The sequence below is a fragment of the Ciconia boyciana genome, chromosome 2, assembly GCF_034638445.1.
Source record: "Ciconia boyciana chromosome 2, ASM3463844v1, whole genome shotgun sequence".
NCBI classification, from domain to species: Eukaryota; Metazoa; Chordata; class Aves; order Ciconiiformes; family Ciconiidae; genus Ciconia; species Ciconia boyciana.
The window spans coordinates 120,193,305-120,221,282 of record NC_132935.1 but is presented as its reverse complement, the minus strand read 5'-3'; the positions used below and the strand labels follow the sequence as shown (position 1 = coordinate 120,221,282).

At 41.7% G+C, this 27,978-nt stretch overlaps 2 protein-coding genes and 1 long non-coding RNA gene across 3 annotated transcripts; 1 reads left to right on the top strand and 2 right to left on the bottom strand.

Annotated features, from left to right (window-relative positions):
- Window positions 1-9: 9 nt before the first annotated feature.
- On the top strand, window positions 10-4,868 carry LOC140648192 (uncharacterized). The gene is made up of 3 exons (XR_012041141.1): window positions 10-158; window positions 740-849; window positions 3,890-4,868. It is a non-coding gene; the product is annotated as an uncharacterized lncRNA (long non-coding RNA).
- On the bottom strand, window positions 3,984-10,406 carry LOC140648189 (C-C chemokine receptor type 5-like). Its single transcript, XM_072853816.1, has 3 exons — window positions 10,298-10,406; window positions 5,737-5,899; window positions 3,984-5,065 (listed from the first exon to the last, which is right to left on the bottom strand). The coding sequence occupies exon 3, from the start codon at window positions 5,052-5,054 to the stop codon at window positions 3,984-3,986; it is 1,071 nt and encodes a 356-aa protein (XP_072709917.1). The 5' UTR covers window positions 5,055-5,065; window positions 5,737-5,899; window positions 10,298-10,406.
- A 9,554-nt stretch (window positions 10,407-19,960) lies between these two features.
- Window positions 19,961-21,945, bottom strand: LOC140647072 (C-C chemokine receptor type 5-like). Its single transcript, XM_072851432.1, has 2 exons — window positions 21,837-21,945; window positions 19,961-21,165 (listed from the first exon to the last, which is right to left on the bottom strand). Exon 2 carries the CDS (start codon window positions 21,152-21,154, stop codon window positions 20,084-20,086), a length of 1,071 nt encoding a protein of 356 aa, XP_072707533.1. The 5' UTR covers window positions 21,155-21,165; window positions 21,837-21,945; the 3' UTR covers window positions 19,961-20,083.
- Between the last annotated feature and the right edge of the window lie 6,033 nt (window positions 21,946-27,978).

Here is a 27,978-nt window from a genome sequence, read left to right as displayed (position 1 = left end):
CGCGTGCGCTATCGCGGTCTGCCTGTTGGAGGCGCTGCTGAGCGGGGCCTGTCGCTCCGCCCCCCTGCCCCGCCCCGCCCCCCCGGTCGCTGTGCTCGCGCCGCCGGTCGCGTCCTCGGAGGGCGGGAAGGTCGCGCGGCGGCCTGTGGTGATCTGTGGTGAGTAACGGGCGGGTGTGTCCGGCCTCCTCCTCACCGAGCCGCCACCGCCCCGCCTCCTCCTCCTCCCTCTCCTCCCGCTGATGTATCCCTGCGGCGTATCGCACCTGGTTGCTTGTCAGTGCAGTCCCCTCAGCTTTACGCCCCTAGTGTGGCAGTGGTGGGTCCGTGCGCAGATTAAAGACAGCAGGGTGCCCAGGCGGGCCTTACTGAGCGGTAAGCTGGAGGAGATTCCTCTGCGGTCTGGAGACTCTTGCTGCCGTAGGAGGTGGCAAGAAAGGCTGCTTCCTTAGTCCCGGCATCCCCCGCACCTGGCACTTACTATCTAAAAAAACGCCTAAGTCCATCAAGGGGGCTCACTTGGAATAGGCTTGGGGTACTAGTGCTGCCGACTTCTGCTGGGGGGCGATAGGGGGAGTATCACAGCTGCCAGGGCCTGGGAGACGTTGGAAGTGTGAGCATCCCATTTCCATGCAAGTTTCAATCCTTATTGTCTTTCCAAAGGAAATACGGTAGGGAATGTATTTTTATTCTTGTAACTTCCAAGCTATAGACAAGAATGCTAAATGCTCTCTTTCCAGAACAGACGGCTGGAATCCGGACAACATGAGTGCATGCAAAACTTGTGCAGGAACTAGAACAAGCCTCACTTCTCCCATCTCACAGTTACATCTGCCAGAATCATTAAAAGGTGACCATGCCCACTCATCCAATGGACCTCCATTCTTAGTGGCCATCAGTGTTTTCTAAGGCTTGCTGCTGTTTGCATAATATTGATGCTGCCCATAGTGGGGTAGTAATTTTGATAGAAGATCCTCTGAGGAAAAGAAATGTTTCGAAAGAGGAAAGCATCAAAAGCATTGCCGAGGTAGTGAATGTTCGGTAGCATGACACCTTACAGTGTGGCCACATGATGGCAACATAATCTTAAGAACTGAAGGGAAGCGTGTGCACAAGTCTACTGTAATTGTTAGATGTTAGCTCTTCAGTCACTAGGGCAGATCCTAAACACACTAAAAATTCTTTTGTATGCTTATTTATTTTAAAGACACTTAATATTAATCTTCTAGGTTCAGAGTGAATTGTGTGAGATAGTGCTTTTCCCATCTGTAAAAATAAACAAAACCAAATGTAATGACAACCAAAATACCATATTTATTATGAGATTGTTAGTGACAAGCAGTTAAGAACACTGGAGTTATCTTGATGGTCCTGTGTTATTTGATGATGCTGGTTCTTAGTCCACTTGTGAAACCCTGAATTTGTCCTGCCTGCTGTTTCAGCATCATAGCAACCTGTTATGAAGAGGAATTTCTCTTCATTCTTCTGGGCTATTCTAAAAAAAGGGGGGAAGGGGAGAAAGGATCAAGAAGTCTAATACAAAAAAGTTAACCAACTTTAATGAATTGTATAATACAAAATATTATTACAATCTATTGGCAGAGTCCTTAATTGAATGCACCAGCAGTGCTACCAAATACCGTGTTTTCTATTGTCTCCTTGAATGTGGATCACAGTTCACTACAGTAGCTGAAATATGGCTTGTTCTCATTCGCTGAAATGTGGTCCCTTCTTGGTGAAGTGGGTCACCTGTGGGTCACCTGTCTCTAAGTTCCACCTCTTCCCTTTGGAAGCTGCTTGTTGCTTGGAAAGATCCACGCTGTAGAAGAGAACACTGCAAAGGATCGGGGCTGCTTTTTGATATGCCTCTCAGAAAGCTTGTCAGTGTGCTCGTGCATGTTTGGTTGTTATACTTTGCTCCTGCAGGGCTGGTCAAGATACATACCCTGCCTGACATCAAAGCCGTCCAGGTGTGTCTTAGGGGCCAAATGAAAGTTCTTGTCAAAAGCAGAATAAAATATAAAAATATTTTCATAAAGGTATTCTAGAAGGAAAAAAAAGCCAGCCTATCTAGAAGTTACTGCATGTAGCTTCCTATCTCTTTAAAAAATAAATGCATATATTTGTCATTTTATGCTGACATTACCCAATTTCTGCTTATACTGATATAGTTACCTGTTTTAAAAGTATACACAAAGTCCAGAAAGTAACTGATGCACAGGGTCTTGAAAAAGAGTATGCAGTTGAAAATCTTGTAAATTAGAAGGTGTAGTATACTTTTGTTATACTTCCCATGTGGATGTAGTCCAAAAGTGGTGCTTTATATGACAAAACTGAATAACTTAAAACAAGTGGCTTAATAAGCAAAGATTTCCCTATTTCACTTCCTGCTTTCACAAGCACTTGGCAATGTAAAATCTCTCTCGGGCTGTTTGAAACATTTGCTTCTTTGAAAATATTATTTAAAAGGCTATCTAGAGGAGTTGGGAAACAGAAATTGCCCTGCTGGATAAGAACAGCAATTAAAATATTCGCTTTTAATTTCCTGTCTCCAGAGTTGTCCAAAACCATATGTCTTAGGGGAAATATAAGAAATGCTAGAAAGGACAACTTGGCCTAAATCAATTAATAGCGTGATTATGGTATCATCTTAAGCATGTGAGTATCCCCATATTTATTTTATCTTTTCTGTGTGTTCAAGTGCTTTGCAGGATCTGAGCTTTAAGGGGAAGCCCAGTCATATTTGACCATCAGTCTTGCTAATTATGGAAGCTTTTGCTCTCTGTAAAACTCTTAAATGGCAGAAAAAAACATTGTCATAGCCCCCAAATGATACCTGCTTCTAAAACAAAAAAGAGATGCTCTATGCCCATGAATCTGTAGAACAGTGAATATTTTTACTTGTTCATATGTTTTGATAATTTAAATGTCTATAGCATATGCTTATCTCTAAAAACATCTGGGTCAACCCTGTTCAGAAATCATTTTCACACCTCTAATGCTGTTGTGGTTTTGCAGCCATTACAACTGCATTCATTTCATATTTTTAAGTTTTTCTCTTATGTAGGCTAGAAAAATGGCAAGCAAAATCACTGCACTAAAAAGCTAAAACCCTGCTGACTCGTTGTCCACATTTGATCTAACCTGGTTAAAGCTCCACGTGCAATACTTTATTTCTAAAATATTGTAAACATTGATTTTCTGATCAATGATAGGTCATTATATTAGCTTCTTAGTACGAATAGCATATAAAACAGCAGTTGATTAAAAGAGAGCCTTCTGAAATATCAAACTCTCAAGTCACTTAGATATCAACACCTAGCAGTTAAAACTATTATGAGAAAGATCCAAGAGGTTGATACTCAATCATACGCAAAGGAAAATGTACCTTGAAATATCAGAGTATCTTCTAAATGTATAAAACTTTCCCATACCACTTGTAAAGATTCAGTGTCACAGACCTCAGTAATTTAGGATTATTTACAGAGATACACGACCAGGCTAGTAAAAGATGTGACTGAGACCAAGTTTAAATGAGTGAGATGATATCTTGTATAAGGTACAGTCAAGAGATGTTTCCAAAGAACCAGTGTCAATTTCTAACCTCTAGTTCACTTCAAAAAAACCAGTTTATGAACCTGCTAACTGAGGCCCTCAGCCTTTGTGTGGTTTTGGGCCCTATAGTACAAAACTATGCTTTTACATTCACAAAAAAAGATAACTCTTTTTTTCCCTACAGAATCCCACATTAGCATATCTAGGTAGCTAATTTGATACATCCTTTTCATTTACGTACAAATACCCAAATACAAATACAAATGTATGAGCAAAATACAAATGTGTGAGCAAATGCAAGCTTTGGTAAATATGTTTTCTGTGATCTTTTGCAGCTGCCTTAGAGCCAATGTCCAGGACAGATTCTGCAGGCTTTCATCACAGACTTGATTTCGCAAAAGTGAATTCCACTTTTTCACTAGACACAACTTACAATGCAGCAGAAACTTCTTGTTCTCCAGTAGATTGTGTGTAGGTGGAGCTAGCCCGTTCAGCTGTGTCAACATAGAAGACGGGGCAGTATTTAGAGAAGTGGAATGCAATCTGCTTTCGGAAAAATCTATGAAGATACTTCCTAAATTTTTCTCCAGCGAAGGCATAAATTACAGGGTTGATACAACAGTGGATCATTGAGATTGTTTCTGTCACTTGGGTTGCTTTGTGCAGTTGACCACTGCCTTCACAGGTAGTGATGGAAAATGTACCTTGAAAATCACGCAACAGAATGCAAATGTTGTATGGTGCCCAGAAAAAAAAGTAGACAATCATGATGATAAAAATAAGCCTGACTGCTTTATGTTTCTTCTCATTCCTACATTGCAGTAAGGTCTTTATAATTTGTGTGTAGCTGCAGATCATAATTAACATTGGAATAACAAGTCCCAGGATGTTCATTTTTAAGGTCAGGAACTGCTTCCATGCATTTCTCTGCTCTGATGGGTAATGAGCACTGCAAGTATAACGTGAATTTTCCTTTTGAGTTTTGTGAAATACTATCCCAGGAACAGAAGCGCAAATAGCAATAGCCCAAGTGAGGGCGCTGGTGAGGATGCCATAGGTAACTGTCCTAGCTTTTAAAGCAAACACTGCATGCACTATGGCCAAATACCTGTCTAGGGTCAACAGAATTATGAAAAAAATGCCGCTGTAGAAGCCAAGGAGGTAGACACCTGAGAGAATTCTGCACAGCGCCTCTCCAAAAATCCAGTCGTGAACAGCATAATAAGCCCAAAAAGGGAGAGAAAATATAAACAGCAAATCAGAAATTGCCAAATTGAGCAGGTAGATGTCAGTCATACTCTTCAGTCTCTTGTATTTCACCAGGATAAGGACAACAAGCAAGTTGCCCGTGAGGCCAAATATCACCACCAAAGAATAAAGTGGTGGCAAAAGGTTTGCTGCAAAGTGCTTTTCCTCAGTTCCCATGCATGGCGCTGAATCGCTGTAGTCGAATTCTGTTGTCAGTGCCAAGTCAGCTAAGTCCATGGTATGGTTTTCCATGGTGTGTTGGTCTGGAAAGGAAGAAAAGGATGTTAGACTAGAGGAAACCCCAAGCTTGGCAGTGAGGGGAATGAAACACGCTGCTGTCCTCATCTGGAATGCTTTTTGCTGTTGAGCACATAAGCATTACTGCATCAATGTGTGGAAGAGAATGAAATTGCAGAGCTCCCAGGAAACCCATCTATATACTATGAAGTTACGTTGCAGCATGTTGGAAGTGTTCTGTGTGTCATTTCCTACGTGTATGCTGTCTGATGCATTTTTCCTCCTCAGCATGGCCTGTCAGCTGCCTGACCCAAGCAGAAGCAGAGGAATGATGAATTTAACCCGAGCAGTGGGTAGTTGAGGGCTGTTGTGCTCAGCAGTGGCTTTCCAAAGGGGTGGAGTGAGCCAGCAAGACAGCAGCAGGAAAGCAGAGCGGCTGGCATGCAGAGCGTAGCCGTGCTTCTCCTTGGGACCTGGCCACCTTCTCATCGTGCCACAGCCCATACTGTAGCCCTCAGCAAAGGAGAAGCAGGCACTGGCGAGGTGTAAACCAGTGCCTGCAAAGGTGCTGTGACCTGGGTAAAACAAACTGACTGCCGCTTGTTCAGGTTGTTGATGTCTTCCTGGAAGTCTTAATGGCTGTGGGAATCAGGTCACTGGAGGTGTGGAAATGACCTTTGCACAGTACTAAACATACCACAAGGTGGACCTGCAGTCCTGGGTGTTGCAGAGCAGCAAGTTGGCAGCGTTGGTCTGGGTTAAAGTGGCAAACGTTGTGTCCTTTACAAAGTCTGGGTTAGGCGTAGGCCATGGAAGCGTGCTGGTCTTGGGTGGCTCTGGAAGGAAAATGGTGCACAGTCCTGTAGAAAGAACAGATAGGCAAACACCTCGGCAAATGGCATACAAGACGACAGTTGCTATCAGCGTGGCCAGATGTAACACCTATATCTGTTGTGGCATCTTCCTGTCAGTTGAAAGACCTCCCCAGTGCTCGGGTATGAAAGAAGTTTTGATTCCTTGTCTCAGTAGCTGTTTAGCAGCCGTGATTCAGGAGAGACAAAGTTTAGATTGGCTAAGTGTCTTGGAGGGGGCACAAAGGCAAAAGGCAGATATGGCCATCGCTATGAGTGTGCGCTAAGAGTTCTTCATGTGTAGCGGTTGTTTGATATCATCCTTCATCCTTTGTTAGTCAGTGTTTCCAGTGAGGTGGCATAGTATTTGAGGAGGTGGAAGGGTTGCCCAAACTCTCTGTCGCTCCAGTTTTGGTTTGGGGACTGCTGGAGGGACTGGGCTTCCCTTGCAAGAAGGAGTCACAGCCTGGGAGGTAAGTGTGCAGCAGAGCTGTGAAGGCCCTCAGGCAAGTTCTGTTATAGTGGGAGCAGGTAAAGGCTTTTGACTTTGATGTCAGCCCTTCTTGTCGCCAAACCCTCCCCCTTTCCCAAGTCCCTGGTAGGACTGTGAGCCAGATGCAGAAGCATAGCTTTGTGTAATTTGGTCTCTGAGAAGTTGAGGAGATCTGTCTTCTCACAGACCTCCGGAGAAAATGGAAGAATTCCTGCGTGTCCTATAAGAAGCTGGGAAGAAGATTTTGTGAAGACGGGTGTCAGAGGGACTGAATGTCCTTCCTGGTCACTTAGTGGGGAAATGAAAGCGATGCGTTTGGTAGCCACTCAAATAGAGCTATTTGCTGTCTGGTAAAAGGGCTGCTTGCTCTTCCTGTGTTATTGCTGTGGTTTAAACCCAGTCGGCAGTTAAGCACCACACAGCCGCTCGCTCAGCCTCCCCCCCCAGTGGGATGGGGGAGAGAATTGGAAAAAAAAAGTAAAACCCATGGGTTGAGATAAAGACAGTTTAATAGGACAGCAGAGGAAGAGAAAACAATAATAATAATAATCATTATAAAAGAATGTACAAAACAAGTCATGCACAATGCAATTGCTCACCACCCGCTGACCAATGCCCAGCCAGTCCCTGAGCAGCGATCACTGCCCTCTGGCCAACTCCCCCAGTTTATATACTGAGCATGGCATCATATGGTATGGAATAGCCCTTTGGCCAGTTGGGGTCAGCTGTCCTGGCTGTGCCCCCTCCCCGCTTCTTGTGCACCTGGCAGAGCATGGGAAGCTGAAAAGTCCTTGAGTAGTGTAAACGTTACTTAGCAACAACTAAAACATCAGTGTGTTATCAACGTTATTCTCATACTAAATCCAAAACACAGCACTGTATTAGCTACTAGGAAGAAAATTAACTCTATCCCAGCCGAAACCAGGACAGTCATCATGACTACTTTTATCAGGTACTTCATGGCAGATTGGTGGCTGTTCATAGCAGGTTGGTGGTTTTGAAATCTGCATTTTCCTGGCAATTCGATACCTGTTCTCTTAACAAAGGCAACAAAGTGCCTCTTGACACAGAAGACTTCAGGTAGTGCATCTGCCCCAACTTGCTCTGTGAACCCTGACCACTCATGTAGTGCAGCAATGTTTGCTCCTTTCCTGCTTATAGCCCTGCCGTGCACTTTTTTCAATGGTGAGGTCTGTCCTTGTGTGATTGCAGATGTCTTTTGCAGAGACTACATTCTCAAAACCACCACTTCATTCTCTCTGCCCTTTGAGTTCTGCAAAACTAAATGTAATTGAAGAAACTCAGCCCATGGCTGGAGTGACACAGGGGCAGGCCCCTGGTCTGCTTTTTGGTAGAAGCTCATAGTGGTCCATTTTGATTTGCAGCCTGTGAAATCCCTGAAGTGTCTCTTTGTGGCTCTCTAGATAAAACTGTTCAGGTGAAAGGACTATTTTCTACTGTAAGCACAGATCGCTCAAAATGCTAATGTCCTTATCTATTAAGATAGTTATTAATTATCTATTAAGATATCTATATCTATTAAGATATCTATTAGGTAAGATATAAGATATCCTTATCTATTAATATATCTATTAGCTAAACCTAAACTGAGGTCTTGGGGAAGGGACTGGTTTCTAGGTCTTTGACCACTTTCCTCTGACCTTAAAAATGAGGATCTGAGTCTCTCCTGAGCTGCCAGCTCCTGATGGAGATTCTTACACTGCACAGTGCAGATATTAATCTGCCCAAAAAGAAGGAAGCATTATTGGAGCAAAAGCTGCACCTTGGAAACAAAAAGAGGTGCTGCTTTTGCAAACCTTTTCCCCGCCCCTTCCCCACATTCTTCCTGAGTGTGGCTGTCAGCTCTGCTCCTCACAATATCGAGAATGAGAACATTACTTTGGCACGTTGAGTATGGCATGAAGTTTTCTTCTGGAGAACAAGAAATAAGAGAAAATTGGCAAGTTTTAACAGTTTGGGTCTCACCTTTGCCTAAATACAATTTCTTGGGGAGAAAATAAGTGCTGTCAAACCCCTCAAAACCGGCTTTCAGGAAGCTCTGGCAATCTCTGTGAAACAGTTGTTTTCCACAGCTGTACTAACTACATAGTTATTACAATACTGAGATAATGGTTTTGTTGGTAAAGGAAGTGGCTGTGGGTCAGGTGTATTGACAGTAAGTAAACTAATTTTAAAGTATCAAAGTGTTTATATTTCTTAAGTACTTTCAGCAACTCTTTTAGAAGAAAAAGCACCTTCATAGAACACTCTTTGGTCCAAAACATTAACTTCTTTATTTCAAAATATGACAAGACTTGGGCACTGCGCAAATATTTAATATTCCCTTCAGTTAGATCTGCTAGATCTATGTTGTATGCCCTGACAGTACAAGCCCCTGGTACTGCATATAGCTAAATATCCCCATTTCCGATGTGTCAGTCAGTCTTGCTGTATACTGGGATTATGGGATGAGGGACTGGCTGCAAGACAGTGCCAGAACCAGCACGTTCTGTCTTGATCATTTTGGACCTGTGTGATGCTCATGCATAAACATGGGTATGAAAAACACCTGGGTCATAAACCCAGAGTGGGATTTTATGAATGTGTGATTGATAGGATTCATGTAAATATTACTGCAAAATGCTGCCTTGATACTGTTGTAATTCTTTTCGCGACTGCCCCTTCTTCCTGCTAACTGCTATCTCGGTGCCTTCCCTCCTTTTCCTCTGCCTTCTTGGAATGACAACCACATCTTCCTTGCATCTTTTCTTCCTTTTAATCCTTTTTGCATGCTTAAATTGTGGTCTCCCCTCTGAGCAGTTCCTTCTGCTGAGCCCCATTCCTCTAGCCTAGCCTTTGCTTCAGAAGCCTCTCTCTCTGCAAAAGTACTTACTACCCTGAATTGTGTATAGTATCCAGCACATGCTGACAATGGAAACTACAAATAACTAATTTGGAAACCAGAAAAAGGAACTGTAAATGGTTTTGTGCTTTATCCTATAATCTCACTGGTTTAGGAAATAGTGTTGGCCACTGGCTAGAATGCTTCACTGGGTTAATCAACCTGGGTTGTTTATCTAATTAGAAATATCTGGCTGGGTTTATGTTCCCTGATCATTAGGAAAAAACCCCAAAGATAATCCTGGAAGATCTCTGAAGAAAGGATATTTCAAAAAGAGGTCTACATTATTTTGAATACAGTTTAGATAAATGCAATATTTCTAGAAATCTGCTATACAAATTCTGTTGCTCTGGTTCGGACTAGCAGTCATGCAATTTTCAAGAGAAAAGCTCTCCATAGAAAAGCTGAGCAAACTCACGTCACTGTTTCATGCTGAGTTTCAGGTCAGAGCTCTCTGTTTTTAAAGAGGCAAAGATTTTGTTAAAGTGAGTTTCAGTGAGTACCATTTGCGCAATGGTATAAAATGGTAACAATTAAAAAGGTGTAGTAAATGGAAGTAAAATGCTAAGCTATCCTGAGTATAAAGAGGTTCCATGAGGCAGAGTGTTTAAAATACATCAGATTTTCTGTAGTCATCCTGTGAGAAGAATAAGTACTCTTCACTCAAATCAGCTGTTTTGTATTTGTAATAACAGTTTTAAAATCCAGATTTTCATCATTATATATCATCTTCAGAGAGAAAATCAGAGAGGCATACTCCATTATATTTCTTACTCAGATCAGTCTCTAGAGATTTATTTCTTTGCTTACCTGGATCCTCTGCTCAAGTCTTCTAGTGGTTCTGTCCTTTAAAAATAGTATATTTCATTTAACATATCCTATGCATTTCCCCAGGGTAATTTTTAAAGATGAGTACACTGGCAAGATTCCACAAGTATTTTTCAACTCGGGCATTAGACTACCTAAGCAACTACTAAATGTTTACAAGAAAAAAGAAGCAAAGGTGACTTACCATGTATCTATGGTGCAAGTGATGGCTTGGATTATTACATCAAGAGTAACGCTAAACCGATTTGTCAGTCAGGAGAAGAAGGTCAAAAACACCTCTTCCTGCATGAAGAAGGATGTATCAGTTTGAAAACTTCGAGCAAACAAATCAGTTTTCATTTTAAAAAAATCAAGGAGCAGTTCTCTTTTTTCTAAAAATGGGTCATCAGATGTTACTTTTCTAACTCTGAGAGATGTGCAGAGATGTTGAAATTGTGGAGGATCCTCCTAGGAGCTGAGCTCAAGGTTTCACAACCCACAGCTGTAGTTCTAGAAAAAGGTTTTTATATCATTGTTTTCTCTTTTTCATTTAGCTAACCTTTTTGCATCAAGAACAGTTTACATGATATTCATCCCTTTACATTTCTCAATCATTAAATTTTTTTAAGGTTTTTGTCCCTCAACAAAAAGTGGAGCTTTTGAATAAAGCTTACACTTCTATTCAGAATTACCTGCACTTTCTGTTGGCTTGCTCTGAGTTGCAGTCCTTATATTTTAGGAGATTTGATTGATTCTATTTTTCTCTAACCTGGTCTTTTGGACTGTGTTTTTTATTTTAATCCCTCTCATAAGACTATGACTTAGTCTATATAGTGAGCCTGACCTTTTAAAACAACACTGTTACTTACTTTTTGGAACTAAGCTTCAGAAAAGCCTGATAGAATCTGATTTCTTATCAACTTATTTCCTTGTGTCTGATTCCTGTGACTTTCAGAGTTAAAATGAAGCTGCACTGTGAGCAGCTTTTTAGATCCTTCTTAGACATCTAAGAAACCACACAGGAGGTAGAAAAGTACAGAGAAAGCAAGAAAGAGACAGTGCTTCTCAGATGCCTGAGAACCCCTGAGAGAGAAACCCTGAGAAGATACCTAATAAAGTGCAACCCCCTGCCTCCCTTGACATCTCTTTGGAGGATTCTGGAGTCCCTCATTCTGTCAGCCTAGTGAAGGCACTAAGGGGATGTCTTTCCTGCACTCAGTCCTTAGTATCCTTAAAAGATTCTAAAATGCCAAAAGCTGAATGGAGATATCTTGCTTTGGATGCTGCCATTCCTTAATGGAAGTCAAGGGAATCACAGCTTCTGAGTTACATCTCAGATCTGGGGGGAGACAGTAAAAAGCGAAAAGCTCAGCCTGATTTCCTTGTCAACCCTTCTTTGCACGAGGGACTAATCAAGGTCTTTATTCCATAGGATCAATAGATTTTTCTCTTCTTTTCCTAATCAGCTGTTCCAATGAGCTCTCTAAGGGCTGGAGTCTCAGCGTCGAAATTAATGGCCGCTGTAGGGTATTTTAAGGGCATGTTCGTGCTACCTTATTTGATGGACTATATTAGACCCCTATACAGTCAGTGGAAAGAGCTGCTTCTAAAAATGTTTCCACTACACCTAAATCAAGCTCCTAATTGCTGCCAAAGTTTGCTGACAAAAAACTGCACTTCTATCATGAATTCTTATAATTCTCAAACAAGGTATTGTATCAAATTGATTTTTCAATGTATAATTCCTAAACAGTCTACATATTGAAATTACCAGGCATTTTAAGGATTTCTTTGTGAAGCCTGCTTCATTGTTCACTGTTCGTTACATATTACTGAACCTACTGGAGACTCTCAAACCTTTCATAATCTCACACTATATGAACAGGGGAAACAGTCTCAAACCTGTTGTTGGACTTGCCTGTTTTTCATCAAGCTTTTGATTCTGAAATATGCTCTCACAAAAGTGGTCTCAAACATTTGAACTAACAACAACAACTTAAAACTAAGACCTGTGGTAGGCTGGTCTTCAGAAGTAGTCCCTTGTTCCCACAGATTCATTTGCTTTATTAATCTGTTTGATTTTGTTGCTTATAGCTTTTCATTCTCATAGCTCAGTCTAATCAGCAAGCGTAGCTGGGTATTTCATTTACTGATCTCACTAACCGTGAGATCGCAGAGGGTGTTGCACACCAACAGAGGGCCTCTGCTACTCACGGTTATAGCAGCTGACTAAGGGGAATGGTTTTGGTCTGCTCACCAGCTGGGTCTTACAGCTGGATGAGAGACTCCCCACAGAGGGTGTGAATAGCTAGGACACTTGGCAGCCCAAATACAGGGACGCACTGGCAGCAGGCACCTGGACTGTGACTTTATTATAAGCACCTACAAGATATGTTCAATTAGCTCTACACCAGCTGCAGATAAGCAGAGCTGCTGAGAAGTCAGATTTGATCAGGTCTTGCATGTGGCTGTAGGCGAGTCCAGGCCCCTCGTGCTGTTTGCTGGACACTGGGGTGCGGGTGGTTTGTTGTTCATCAATGCTGTCAGGCCAAGATCTTTCTTTCGTCTCCCTCTCTGCTCCCCTGCTCCCCTCAGTCGCTCTCAATGGGCCCCTGCAGGACTTGACCTCCCATCCAGCCTGAAGCTCCATCACACCAGCCTGGGAATGGCTGTCTTGCTGCTGCATCACCTCCTCCTCCCTCCTGCCTTCAGATTGCCTCCATCTAGTGTGTGTGTCAACGCTGAGGTATGGACAATGCAAGTAGCCCATCCATTGTTACAAGTCAGATTTTTTCAGCTTTTCTCAATCCCTTGCCCGGCATCTCTTCGAAGAAATGCACTGCTGCTTGCCATGAGTTACAGCAGATTTTAAGAATCTTTACCTACAGGTGAACCTCATAATTTTTCCAAGAAATCAAAGTTATTGTTCAATAATAGAAGGAATAATACAGTGGGTTGATACAGCTTGGAATTTTACCTATTATGGTTTTACTTTCAGAGATGAGTAGGAGTTATGTTTAGTGGTGTGACACTCATTCCCTCCGTAAAGACATTCCTGGAATGGTAGTGGGTTTCGTTCCTTACCCGTGGGGCTCAAGTTCATGTACTCAGCAAGTACGCAGCCATGTACACTGTCAAGTCAAACTGCATTCGTCAATCTCTTCTATCTAGTGACTGATTATATGATTGATCTTCATAGTAATCAGGCCACCACACTGAAGTATCCAGTATCTAAGTGAATGGTACTCCTGCAAGGAGATGTCATCATTTATGTGAAGTCTACACCAGTACTGAAATGTCTACTAGGACACATACCAGATGCTCACATACCAGTGTGAAATACAAATGTCATCAAGCAGAATTACGGGTACAGAAACTGGAAAATGCAACTAAAAGTTTCCATTCAATTTATTACAAACTTGTATCACCTGAAGAAGAAAGACTGGGGAAAAAAAAAGGCCTAGGACAGAATGGCAGATACCTTTCTTAGAGATACACAGTATGATAGTGCACAACACTCTTGTCTATAACTACAGCAAAGCAGATCATTCTTTTCATCTGGAGAAGAGGTCTAATGAAGACATGTGAACACAGACTGGATGCATTTCTTTTTCCATTGGTTCCCCCAATTATATCTCATTTTGTTACTTGTTATATTCACAAAATCCCTGTCCAAATTAGGTTAGTATTAGCATATACTTTATTTCATCAGTAATAGTTAATTGTCTTTGTTTTGAAGAGGCTGAATAAAGACATCCAGGTAAAACTACTTTGTTGCTTAGGGTTTTTTTTCTTATCAGCCATTTTTTTTAGGCTCTCAAGTTCTTGTGACTAATCTTTTGCTGCCACTGTACAATCACACCCAATCTTACATCTGTGATGTACATTCTTTTGAGGAAAATGGGGGAAAAAAGGTTACCTACCACACCGTAAGATTTATGTCATGGAGACTAGTAAAAAAAACCCAACAAAACATTATACACTTTTCACAGGTTTGAGGAAGCTGGGTTACAAAAAAAAAACTCTGGAAGACACAAGAATTTCTAATCTGGATTAACACTACTTCTTCACATGGTTGTTTACTGGCAGTAAGATCAAGGGGTTTTTTCTCCCTATTATTATTCTGTTTTCTGTTTGTTTCTCTCTTGTAAATCTTGCACATACATAATTATCCATTGCAGCACATATTAATTCCATTGTCATGGTATTATTTTTCTTTTGGCTTTCCCCAAGCTGCTGTTACTGAACTAGCTGTGTTTCCTCATGCAGTGAGGAGGAAGAGAGCATTGCTTCCTTCTACCATTTTTATCCAGGCTTCTTATGTATTACTGCCCTGTTTTATATATAAGGGGTTATCATAGTACAATAGATTTTACTTTTGGGCCATAGCTATGCATTTCACAAATTTTCAGCTCTCAGAATCTCATTTTCACATAGGTCTTTAATTCTCACACTTTGCTGTTTTCAGGTACATTTATAGTACATAAATTCTAGGTCTAGAGGTGCTGTTTGGGGTTATCTCAACTGTGAATCAGAAATACTCCTCAGTGTACATGTAAATCCTGGACCTTTGATTAGGCAGGCTGGGAAAATCGCACACCAGATTTCTTCCCAGTGAAAACTAGGTCACAGAAAGGATGGACAGAGTGTGTACAATGACAAGTTATGTGCCAGGACCCAGGAACCAGAAAGTACTTTTGGGTGCCAAAGATTAGGTGTAGTCTGTAGTTGTCCATACCTCACGATAGCGTTCCTGCAAGTTATATCCAAATGGCTCCTTCACTTCCATCCACTTGGTTTCCATTCCATTCAAAAAGTCTGGTATCAGGATAGGTTGTGTCGCTAGTGTCATATGGTTAGCGTCCTACTGGCAGAACCTCGTAGACAGTTCTGCAAAGCTGATCATCACTTGAAGGTTTGTACAGTTTTGCATATTGGCCTGTGTGTCTGATAATGCTGCCCTCCTTCCAGTTCAGTGTTGTGGCCCCACCTCCCCAGGATCAGTCATCTCAGACTTAAAACACTCAAACCAAGATTGCTCTCACTGTCACAGGAATTACAAAACTGCTTGGCAGTTATACAAACTTCTAGAACATTTATTTTCCCTACCTTTCCATCTTCTGAATGAAGTACAGCTCCTAGTAGGCAAGTGTCACCAGAATATGGGTACAAAGCAATGCCTTCACCCCTTATCTCTAGACAAACATCCTTCTTTGTTTAGGCCTGATTGCTATTGATATTCTAAATGCGCCAGAATTTACTGGTTTGGTTTTGTTTCCTCTGCTAGCTCAGTTTTTTTTATTACTATACTAAGGTGTAATGCTTCTAAAGCTACAGTAACCACAGTAGCCACTAGGAGAAGGCCAGTAAGCATCAGCAGTTGAAAACAGCAGCAAAATTAAACTGCAAAATGAGCAGTATCTTCTGGTTGTGCTGTTTAACCTGGTCAGCATCATGTCATTCTCTTGGCTCTTCATTTCTTTTTTTTTTTTTTGTTAACTGGAACAAGATACCATGTAAATTTGTCCTTATGTTGTTTGTATTTATGCCTTTTGTAATTTTCACTGGAAGGAGTGATATTTATTTTGGAGCTTCATAACCGAAAGTCTCTCTTACTCACCTAAATCTTTTAATGTTCTGCTCAAAGTATTTATCTCTGATCTTCCCATTACTCTGGCTAGTACTTTATTAGCCTCTGTTAAAACTAATAAAGTCATTCTCTCGTTTTTTGCCACTAGTTTTTCCTATTTATCCATTTTCACCTACTCCTCTTCCTTTATACTCCATTTACCTTTATCTCATCTAAAATATGTACACATAAGGTCACAGCTGGGTTAACAAACAAGAAAGTCTTATGACAGGAACATCCCTATGCACTGGTTACCAGAAGTTTCACTATTTCTATGTTTGTCCATTATATACTTGCCACAGACAAACCAATGGCAGTGATTATAAATCTGGTGGTTGGTTGTGGGTACTGCTCAGCACTCACCAATACCATATATGCACTTTTGCTACGTTTCCTTTTGCCCCTTCGGAAGTCTGCCTGACTGTCAGCAGTTATCTTCTGCTGTGTGGGGTATTCCCTCCCCACATGCTTCTGAACATGTGGCAGTAGCATCTGCTACCAGGAAGGTCAGACTCCATCCTGTCCTGTGCATAAACTATTCGATTTGTTTCAGGGCTGTGCATAGATATTTGTCCGTGGCACCTGGGCATTCTTTTCATAAGCACGCTGAAAGCCCAGTCAATGCATTATCTCTTCAAAAGTTCAGTGCCCAAAATTTTGAACTTGTAACAGTTTCCACTTAGCTGTTCAACATTTGTTGTAAAGCAACCATTTACTTGTAGTGTTCACAAAGCCCCTGTCTTGAATCTTTTTGGTGTTCTGGTTCTACTTGTACACTCTCGCAAATGCTTGCTTTCGTTTCCTCAATATCTCACCAGAGCAGCTCAGATGCCTCCCAAGCACTGCAGTGGTTCTTCCTTGTGTTCTTCTCTGTGTTCTTCAGCTTCTTCTCTGCTGTTATTACAATTCTGGTGTGCCTTGCCATTTTCTTAACACACCTTTAGTTCATTGCACAGTTTCTGCGTATCTGCCTGCTTCTCTAGCTCTTACATACACACTGTATCTTCGTCTCGGTGCTTTTCACTGCAGAGCTTGAGTTACGGAATATTTGTCTCCTGTATGTAAAATTTCTGCCACCTCTCTGCTGAGGTGACTTGTGTTCTCTTTCATAGGGACTGGGGATCTTGTTACATCTTCCCCATGATTAGCTCCATGCCACTGTGACCAGACTGCTTAAAGTCCTGCTAGCCTAATTTGTAGCTACCTGGCCTGTAGCTACACCATCCTGCAGCCACATCTGACTGATTAAGACTCCAAATCTGCCACAAAACTATCTAGAGCCTTGTTTGTCTCAGTGCAAAGCTACAATGAAGGATCAAGGATTATCCTGCCTGGGCACATAACATAACAATAAGCTAATCTTTAGGTTTAGTTTGTTTGTTTTCCTGCCAGCACAAAATAGAAAATGCAAATCAGAAAACAAAGGCAGTGGGTATAGAATTTAGCTTATCCCCTTGTGGATAGATGAAGACAGTGTGCAGGGGAGAGGAGGAGGTGTGGATCATAGGCTGAAAAAAGGAATTGGGACAGTGGAACAGGGAGAATGACATGGTGAAGCAGAAGCATATTTCTATATCAAACTTTGAATGCTTAAAGTTCCTTACACATAAAACTTGGGAGATCAGGCACACCACTTTGCTGGGGTCACTCTATGCAGTGCAAGGAGATCTGAAATTAGCTGCAGAAAGTCTATGGAGAATCCTGTCTTTATCCCAGTATTAACAGAGTGCTATCTTTTATTGCTCTCCTTTATTCCTCCTCTTCCCCTATACGCATCCCTGTTTCTCCTACCTGTCAGATTTCACCCATCCAAATCTGTGGCCCCAGACTTTTCCTGAAGCTGTTATAATGCACTCTTCTCAGGCTTGCGGGTGGATAAAAGCCGTGCCAGCTACAGTAGCTTCTGGACTGGGCAAACAGTTCTCTGCTTGTTTGGTTTGGTTTGCTTCACTAGGGTGTGGTATTGTGAGTGTTTTAAGTCCATAGTTGCATCTTTTTGCAACCTCCATTCTGACAGCAGAGCTGATGCCCTTTTGCTTAGGAGGAGAACATGGGCTACAGGGTATACATTGTTTTTCAGACACAGATTTTATTAATTTCACTGCATTAACATGAAAACAGGAAGAAACGTAATTCCAACAAGAAAAGAATTTAAAATAAAACACAGCAGTAGAAATATCACAGTTACAGCAGGATTTGTATCACACTTAACTAATTTATGCTTTAATATTAAAAAGGTGCTTTCACTTTAGTGCAGTAAAAAAGTACAAAAGAAAGGAAAAATACTATTTCCAAGCAAGAAAGTTTACTGTGAGGATAGTTTTTGGTCTTTTCTTTGGCCTATCTGTGGCTTTTAACCTCACAAGGTAGTGGCCAGATTATAATAGCTGATAGGACAAAAGCTAACAATAGAAGCAGTCCCTTGATGTTACAAGGCTAGAGGGGGAAGAGTATTTGCACCACCTAGATTAAGGCATCTGATACCTAAATTAAGAAGCTGGCATTTCCAGGCTCTTTCTATAGTCAGACAGGTAATCTTCCCCAGAGGCCATTTAAATCATATGTCTGCTTCTGACTTGGGCATCTATTTTTCTCTACTGACCACTGAGGGACCTTGAAGAGATTTGCTGTTAATTTAGGCATCTGAATCACGTGCCTAATGTTAAGTAGTGTGGAATCCTCTCTTATGTCCTTATGTTGCCTAGAGGCTAGCTGAACCTGCCCCTCCAGATTTCCACGAGCAAGGCTTTACATGCATGAGTGGTGCCCTTTGAAGTAAATGGGAAAAAAAGCAGAAGGAGAGTTCACTTGCATGAGGGGTGCTCACCTGCACCTCCTTACAGTTTGAAGCAAGAACTTCTCCACTGTGCCCCTCCCTCCTCTTCTTTGCTAACATCATGTCCCTAGAACACCACTTTCTTTTACAGGGAAACTCCTAATAATGGCATAAATGTATGGCCATACGACACCAGTAGACTAATGGTCTCGAGTCTTCAATTAGCACACAGTTCTAACTGAGGCAACAGTTGGCTATGGGCACTCTTCTCCGGAAGGTAAAGTGGGTATGTCTCCTCTGCAGTTGGCTGCTTTTGCAGTTCCAAGGCTACTGTCTGCCTAGAAGTGTGTTCCAAACATCAGACTTACTGTGTATGTGAAGAGCATGTTTTTCTCATGCAGGAGCCTAGCCTGCCACACTTACTGCATCTGCCATGTAAAGTCTTCCTCTACACACATGATCTACCTGTCCAGAACTAGGGAGGCTTACAGTCAGTACTGTGTTCATGGTCTCCAAAATCCTTCAGAGGGTCCTGATGTTTTTTTCATACAGAATCTTGCATACCGAATACCAAGGTAATTTTCATTCTAGCCTTGCAGATCTTTGGTGATGTGCTTTTATTGGTTAAGTGCTGTTTTCCTTGGAGGGATATGATTTGTCAGAAACAAGCTCATGTTTTTTTGGGGTGCAACATTGTCTTGTTGTGCAGTCAGTAGACTTGGTGTGCGCAGTTACTTGCAAAATTGCACCCACAAAAATCATGATGTTGCCCATTAAAATCCCACTTTGGAAAATGTTAGCAACTGAACAGTGATATGGCAGGCATAAAATTAAAGAACTAAAATCAAAATACTATAACTTAGTCTATATTCAAAAGGATTATGTTTAAAAATGACAACACTATTAGCTAACAGATAAATCCTTGCATTAAATGGCCCCAGTAAGATAAAGGTCAGTCAACTCTCCCATCAGAAGAGAGATACTATCTTGATATATCTCATATTCATCCTCAAATTCCTTTTTATGGAAACAGCTTTTATTCATGTAGGGAAAATAAGGGGTAGGGGGGGAAAAATGAAGAAAACTTAAAGCCTCCCTCTATCAAATGCCTGACCATGTTGCAGAAAGAATAGTCATTTCCAAAAGATGTTCCATTAATGTTGAATACTAAATAGGTACATCAATCCTCAAAGCTTTCTCCCAGTGTTTATCTTAAAATGTTCACATAACAGTAAATGGCTCTTGTGAGATGACATTACTCCTTAGTCTCTTCCATATTGTATTCCCCGTAGGAAAACCTCACTAGCATTTGTTCATTGGATAGAATTTGGGTCAAGAAACAGAATTGTACTATTCTGGGTCCCATTCAAATCTTGATGTGATCCAGCTATGGTGTTAATGTTTCCTCACTAATTCTCTTAGTTTAAGAATGGAAAATGCTGTAACCCCAGGGAACAGTTAACCACAAGAACTGAGGATCATACAGTTTTCAGTAGTGGTTGACATAAAGATCTTAAATAATGTCAGGCAGTCCTTAAGGCAAAGCAAGTGATGCAACATTTACTAACTAATGTTATGATGTATTTTTACAGTCCAGTAGAGATGTCATGCTCTGCAGTGGACGGTGTGAATGTGGAACTAATTCCTTCTAATTTTTCACGATAAAGATTTGGACATTTTTTGCAGAGGTGGACTGCAACATGCTTTCGGAAAAAGGCATAAAGATATTTCCTAAATTTTTCTCCAGCGAAGGCATAAATTACAGGGTTGATACAACAATGGATCATTGAGATTGTTTCTGTCACTTGTATTGCTTTCTCCAGTTGACTTTTGATTTCACAATTTGGGTCAAAAAGGGAACTTTGAAATGTATGCAAAAAAGAAGAAATATGGAAAGGTGCCCAGAAGATGAAGTAAAAAATCATGATCACGAAAATAAGTCTGACTGCCTTCTGTTTTTTCTCATTCTTGCACCTCAATAATGTTTTTAGAATTTGTGAGTAACTGAAAATCATAATGAGCATTGGAACAATAAGTCCCAGGATGTTCATCTTTAAAGTATAGGAGTACTTCCAATTTATTGTAGTATCGCTTGGATAATGAGCACTGCAAGTATAACGTGAATTTTCCTTTTGAGTTTTGTGAAATACTATCCCAGGAACAGAAGCGCAAATAGCAATAGCCCAAGTGAGGGCGCTGGTGAGGATGCCATAGGTAACTGTCCTAGCTCTTAAAGCAAACACTGCATGCACTATGGCCAGATACCTGTCTAGGGTCAACAGAATTATGAAAAAAATGCCGCTGTAGAAGCCAAGGAGGTAGACACCTGAGAGAATTCTGCACAGCGCCTCTCCAAAAATCCAGTCGTGAACAGCATAATAAGCCCAAAAAGGGAGAGAAAATACAAACAGCAAATCGGAAATTGCCAAATTGAGCAGGTAGATGTCAGTCATACTCTTCAGTCTCTTGTATTTCACCAGGATAAGGACAACAAGCAAGTTGCCCGTGAGGCCAAATATCACCACCAAAGAATAAAGTGGTGGCAAAAGGTTTGCTGCAAAGTGCTTTTCCTCAGTTCCCATGCATGGCGCTGAATCGCTGTAGTCGAATTCTGTTGTCAGCGCCAAGTCGGCTAAGTCCATGGTATGGTTTTCCATGGTGTGTTGGTCTGGAAAGGAAGAAAAGGATGTTAGACTAGAGGAAACCCCAAGCTTGGCAGTGAGGGGAATGAAACACGCTGCTGTCCTCATCTGGAATGCTTTTTGCTGTTGAGCACATAAGCATTACTGCATCAATGTGTGGAAGAGAATGAAATTGCAGAGCCCCCAGGAAACCCATCTATATACTATGAAGTTACGTTGCAGCATGTTGGAAGTGTGCTGTGTGTCATTTCCTACGTGTATGCTGTCTGATGCATTTTTGCTCCTCAGCATGGCCTGTCAGCTGCCTGACCCAAGCAGAAGCAGAGGAATGATGAATTTAACCCGGGCAGTGGGTAGTTGAGGGCTGTTGCGCTCAGCAGTGGCTTTCCAAAGGGGTGGAGTGAGCCAGCAAGACAGCAGCAGGAAAGCAGAGCGGCTGGCATGCAGAGCGTAGCCGTGCTTCTCCTTGGGACCTGGCCACCTTCTCATCGTGCCACAGCCCATACTGTAGCCCTCAGCAAAGGAGGAGCAGGCACTGGCGAGGTGTAAACCAGTGCCTGCAAAGGTGCTGTGACCTGGGTAAAACAAACTGACTGCCGCTTGTTCAGGTTGTTGATGTCTTCCTGGAAGTCTTAATGGCTGTGGGAATCAGGTCACTGGAGGTGTGGAAATGACCTTTGCACAGTACTAAACATACCACAAGGTGGACCTGCAGTCCTGGGTGTTGCAGAGCAGCAAGTTGGCAGCGTTGGTCTGGGTTAAAGTGGCAAACGTTGTGTCCTTTACAAAGTCTGGGTTAGGCGTAGGCCATGGAAGCGTGCTGGTCTTGGGTGGCTCTGGAAGGAAAACGGTGCACAGTCCTGTAGAAAGAACAGATAGGCAAACACCTCGGCAAATGGCATACAAGATGACAGTTGCTATCAGCGTGGCCAGATGTAACACCTATATCTGTTGTGGCATCTTCCTGTCAGTTGAAAGACCTCCCCAGTGCTCGGGTATGAAAGAAGTTTTGATTCCTTGTCTCAGTAGCTGTTTAGCAGCCGTGATTCAGGAGAGACAAAGTTTAGATTGGCTAAGTGTCTTGGAGGGGGCACAAAGGCAAAAGGCAGATATGGCCATCGCTATGAGTGTGCGCTAAGAGTTCTTCATGTGTAGCGGTTGTTTGATATCATCCTTCATCCTTTGTTAGTCAGTGTTTCCAGTGAGGTGGCATAGTATTTGAGGAGGTGGAAGGGTTGCCCAAACTCTCTGTCGCTCCAGTTTTGGTTTGGGGACTGCTGGAGGGACTGGGCTTCCCTTGCAAGAAGGAGTCACAGCCTGGGAGGTAAGTGTGCAGCAGAGCTGTGAAGGCCCTCAGGCAAGTTCTGTTATAGTGGGAGCAGGTAAAGGCTTTTGACTTTGATGTCAGCCCTTCTTGTCACCAAACCCTCCCCCTTTCCCAAGTCCCTGGTAGGACTGTGAGCCAGATGCAGAAGCATAGCTTTGTGTAATTTGGTCTCTGAGAAGTTGAGGAGATCTGTCTTCTCACAGACCTCCGGAGAAAATGGAAGAATTCCTGCGTGTCCTATAAGAAGCTGGGAAGAAGATTTTGTGAAGACGGGTGTCAGAGGGACTGAATGTCCTTCCTGGTCACTTAGTGGGGAAGTGAAAGCGATGCGTTTGGTAGCCACTCAAATAGAGCTATTTGCTGTCTGGTAAAAGGGCTGCTTGCTCTTCCTGTGTCATCATAACTGCTTTTATTGGGTACTTCATGGCAGATTGGTGGCTGTTCATAGCAGGTTGGTGGTTTTGAAATCTGCATTTTCCTGGCAATTCGATACCTGTTCTCTTAACAAAGGCAACAAAGTGCCTCTTGACACAGAAGACTTCAGGTAGCGCATCTGCCCCAACTTGCTCTGTGAACCCTGACCACTCATGTAGTGCAGCAATGTTTGCTCCTTTCCTGCTTATAGCCCTGCCGTGCACTTTTTTCAATGGTGAGGTCTGTCCTTGTGTGATTGCAGATGTCTTTTGCAGAGACTACATTCTCAAAACCACCACTTCATTCTCTCTGCCCTTTGAGTTCTGCAAAACTAAATGTAACTGAAGAAACTCAGCCCGTGGCTGGATTGATACAGGGGCAGGCCCCTGGTCTGCTTTCTGGTAGGAGCTCAATTTAATTACATGGTGGGCCATTCTGAGCTGTAGCATGTGAAATTTGTGAAGCGTCTTAAGCTCATGTCAGCCTACTCAGCTGTTTGAGGGAAGGATTATTTCCTGCTTCGTAATTACAGACTATTCAGGATCCAGAGGACCTAGTTTTAATCTGTGTCTTTATCTCAGTGGATATATGTATAATACAAATAATCTTCATGAACAAATTTTATTGATTACACAGTGTTAAAACAAATTTGTGTGTGTATATGCACACGTATACATACATATATATATACATATATATACACTCATACATATATAGAATCGCAGAATCATAGAATCATTTAGGTTGGAAAAGACCCTTAAGATAATCGAGTCCAACCATAATTCTGACACTGCCAAGTCCACCACTAAACCATGTCCCTAAGTGCCACGTTTACACGGTTTTTAAATACCTGCAGGGATCATGACTCAACCACTTCCCTGGGCAGCCTGTTCCAGAGCTTGACAACCAACCCTTTTGGTGAAGAGATTTTTCCTAATATCCAAACTAAACCTCCCCTCCTGCACTTAGCCTTGTTGAATCTTTGTATATATGCAAAGAAAGTAATAATTTTTATAATCTACTTTGGAACTTATTTTGAGACTTGAAAACAACAGAAAATACTTTTGGGAGTAACAGAACTAAAGGTAATTGATTCCCTACAGATTTGTCTCCTTTCCCAAGTCTTATCTCCTGTGATGGGTTGACCCCAGCTGGCAGCTAAGCCCCCATCTAGTCACTCACTCACTCCCTCCACAGCGGGATGGGGGAGAGAATCAGAAGGGCAAAAGCAAGAAAAACTTGTGGGTTGACATAAAGACAGTTGCATAAGCGAAGGAAACAGAAAAAAACACAAGAGATGATACAAGGACAAATGCTTGCCACCTCCCACCAAGCAGACGAATGGCCAGCCAGTCTCTGAGCTTTGGAAAAATTCGGCCCCCCCCGAAGATCTATCGCTGAGCATGACATTATATGGCACAGAATATCCTTTTGGTCAGTTTGGGTGACCTGTCCCAGCTGTGGTCACAAATCTAAAAGGCAGCACCATAAGGGCTGCTGTGAAGAAAATCAAGTCCATCCCAGCCAGACCCAGTACGCCTTCCCACTGCCAAAATTGAGCTCCTGCCCTGTACAACTGGCATTGATGCTGCCTAGAAAGACAGCATGTACTGTGGTTATTTTGTTTACTGTCTATGACCTGATGGGAAATCTCTTGAGCATTTGCACGGGATAGGAGACAGATCCTCCTCTTCACAACAAGCACAAAATATTAAAAATATTTTCTGAAACGCTTTCTAAAAAATTCCTTATCCTTTGCACACAAGCAATGTTAATCACAAAGAGCTCTAGAAAAGTGACCTGGCTAACAAATTCTATTGGAAACTACTGTTTGCATTTGATTATTTTTTTAATTTATCTTTAACCATTTTTCCAATTTTAATTTTCATGCAGAAAGGAACCTCTTCTGCAGAAGCTGTAGCCCTTGACAAGAAGTCTGGTTCTGGCTCCAAAATGATCTAGGCATGAACCTTCAGAATGGGTGTGTTAGCAGAGGAATCTCCAGGTTTACCTCTGCTCTTGTGCGGTAAGTATAAACGGGCTCTTCTGAGATATTCTGATTTGGGAATTTGTGATTATTTCCCTCTTATTTTCCTTCCAAAATTACAAATGAATATTCAGGAAGTCTTAATGATTTTCATTTGCATAGCTTTCTTGTTTACTTTATGGACTGCATGCGGCCATCAGTGCCCACTGTCCTGCCCACACACCCACAGTTTCTGCATGCACAGGGTAGTGTTGGTTGCTAACAGAAATTCTGGATGATTTCTGCAAAAGCGCGCAACTGAGTCAAACCTAAGGTAGAAATATAAGAGAAGGATAATTTTCTCTTTGGTGCCCTCCTTCCGTTCTAATTTATCCTGTGTGCTTATCATGCAAAAGCATCTAAATATATGAGCAGTCCAATAAGATGCTACTCTTGTTTCCCCTCGGAGGACTGGTTATGTTCTGAGTCTGCAAGAAGTAGGGTACAGTGAAGTATGACCAAGCCCTGGGCCAAATACCTGCACCCTGGGAAAGAGTTCTTGCAGAGAAAATGGGATAACAGCTTGGATGGGAGAAAATTTTATTTTCTTAATAATTGTAACGTCGTGAGCCAAAATAAATGTAATTTCTTTAAGTTTTAACAAAGCTACACTTACTGCAACCTCAGAGATTCATGTAATGAGGATGTAGCTCTGAATCATGTCTTTTCAGATTTCTGTATTTAAGCTGCTTTGAGAGAAGTCTTTGCTAGCTCTTGAGTATTAGCTGTTATCTATAGTGTGTCACCTTTAGCTATAGAAGTGTCTAGGTGCTGGTATGACTATCAGACATTTTCATGTTAAAGTAATTCAAGCAAAGAGGCTCCTGAATTGCTACACTGACTTATTCAGGGATGGCAGTTGTCACAGCTCAATAAGCCTGCTGTGCCCTAAAGGGGATTTGGACAAAGTTTCCTCATGGAAATCAGAACATTTGATAACTACAAGTTAGAAGAGCATCCGTGCATTAATGGAGCCTTTCCCTTTTTATGGTCTAAGACAAGGTTTCTTTTTTGAAATGTGTGAATGGGTAACACAGTGCTACTCCCCTTGCCCTCACTCTCCTCCTTTTCACAAATGGCAGTGTCTGTCATACAGAAAAAGAAATTGCTTAATGACTTGTAGCCAGCTTAAAAGTATGTGTCAGCAGCATCTAGGGCACTTTATGAAGAGAGAGAAGTATGATGTAGTACAGGGTAAAACTGAAACTTAAATGAAGAAAAATAATACCCTGATATATCCTGATAGCAGGTGTTGCAAGAGAAGTGCCCAATGTTGCCTGCTAACAGCTCTATCTCTTTAACTTTGCCTTTGACTTTCCAGATGGAGTCTGTGGACAGGCAAAACTACAGAGAAGACTGTGCACAGACACCAAAGACATCTTGGGGAGCAAGCATAAAAGTACGTACTTTTCTTGAGTTACCAAGAAAGCTGACAGAAAAGATGGAAGTGTAATCTAAATGCTGTATGTAAGACTCTGAGCTGATAGTTTCCCTCAAACACATCTTTTCATGTGGTAATGACCACAGGATTTCTTTCCAGGATATGATCGGGGAAAGACAGTCCCTTCCAAAATTAAACATCGCTTTGGAAACCTCTTTCTCTTTTATAACAACTGAGCATTACAAACATCTCTTCAGAATGGCTTGCTTCCTAACTGATGGGTTTTTTTCCATCCCTGCAGAACTTTCAAGGAAAAATATGTTCTGGGCTGGAAAGAACAGGCTTAATTCTCTGTGAACCCTCAGGATCCAATTGTTTCCATTCCCCACCAAAACCAGAAGGACAGTCTTGCAAAAATTCTGAGCTTTTCTGCAGTTAGAGTCAGTCTATGTGGTTGCAGGACAAAAGAAGTAGGAGTTGTTCTTACCTAAATGAATGTACAGTAAAAGAGTAGCGTAAGCACTCTGAGAAAGAGAAACTTGAGACAGCTATTAAATGTCTTCCTCCAAATCATGACTATATGTGTAAGAGGGCTCTTCTCTTGTGTAGGCTAAGTCCTATGCTAGTATCTCTGTTCAGGTTTTTTTTTCAGTGTCTCTGCTTAAACTGCTTCAGATAAAACATTGAATTTAGAGTAATTCAAACAATAGTTGTAGTCACAACCATTCAGGGGATGAACTTGAGTATAAAAAAGAAGAATAATAGTCTGGAGTGGAGATTTCTAACATATGTCATAGGATCATGGCCCTGTCATGTTATTGCTGTAAGGGTCTCCACGCAGACAAGTTCAAGCCCACTGCTCTGGCACTGTCAACTATTCCTGGCAATACTCTGATGTAGTTCCTGGCAATACTCTGGCAATACAATGACAGTGCGATACTCTGATGAAAGCAAATGTTGCTATAGCTGCATATTTGATATACTAAAAAAAAAAAAAATTACATTCGTAGGCTGTTGTAGCTTTTTTGCTAATACCCAAGTGGCAAGTCTCATTTATCCAAGCAGAAGAGCTCACCTCTCCTTGTGTGTGACAATGGTACAATTCCAGTGTAGTAGTGATGAATTTTATTCATGTAAAACCTCATTAACAAAAATTGCAAGGCAGATCATGACTGATACATATGAGATATGGAGTACAGGCTTTCTAATGTAGTGGCTCAGAGGCATCACATTAAAAAGAGGAACCAATCCCAAAGAACGTATCCCTTCATAACATGATAATGAACACCTTTAACAGGTTAAATGCTTGAATAATACAAAGAAACCATGTGATAGGATAGTGATGAAGAGCATCTGCCATCTGCATCTGGTAAAGCAAGATATTGCTCACATTTGGAGAGGTTAGATTAAGTGTGAAGGATTTAATGTCTGATCAGTTTATATCCTTAGCAGAATACATGTTCAAGCTACTGACCTCCTGGAACAGCTTTGAAACCAAGACCCAGTAAGTTTCTAATACAAAAAAGATTATAATTTTCTACACCATTTGTCCAGTTCAGTTCTCTGCTCTCACATTTAGCCTTATCCTGTGTTGTAAGCTAGTTACAAGACCCAATTGTTCTTAAAGATAGCACCTCTACATGAATGGTAGCTCTACTACCACTGTCATTAAGCACATATACTTCCCCACT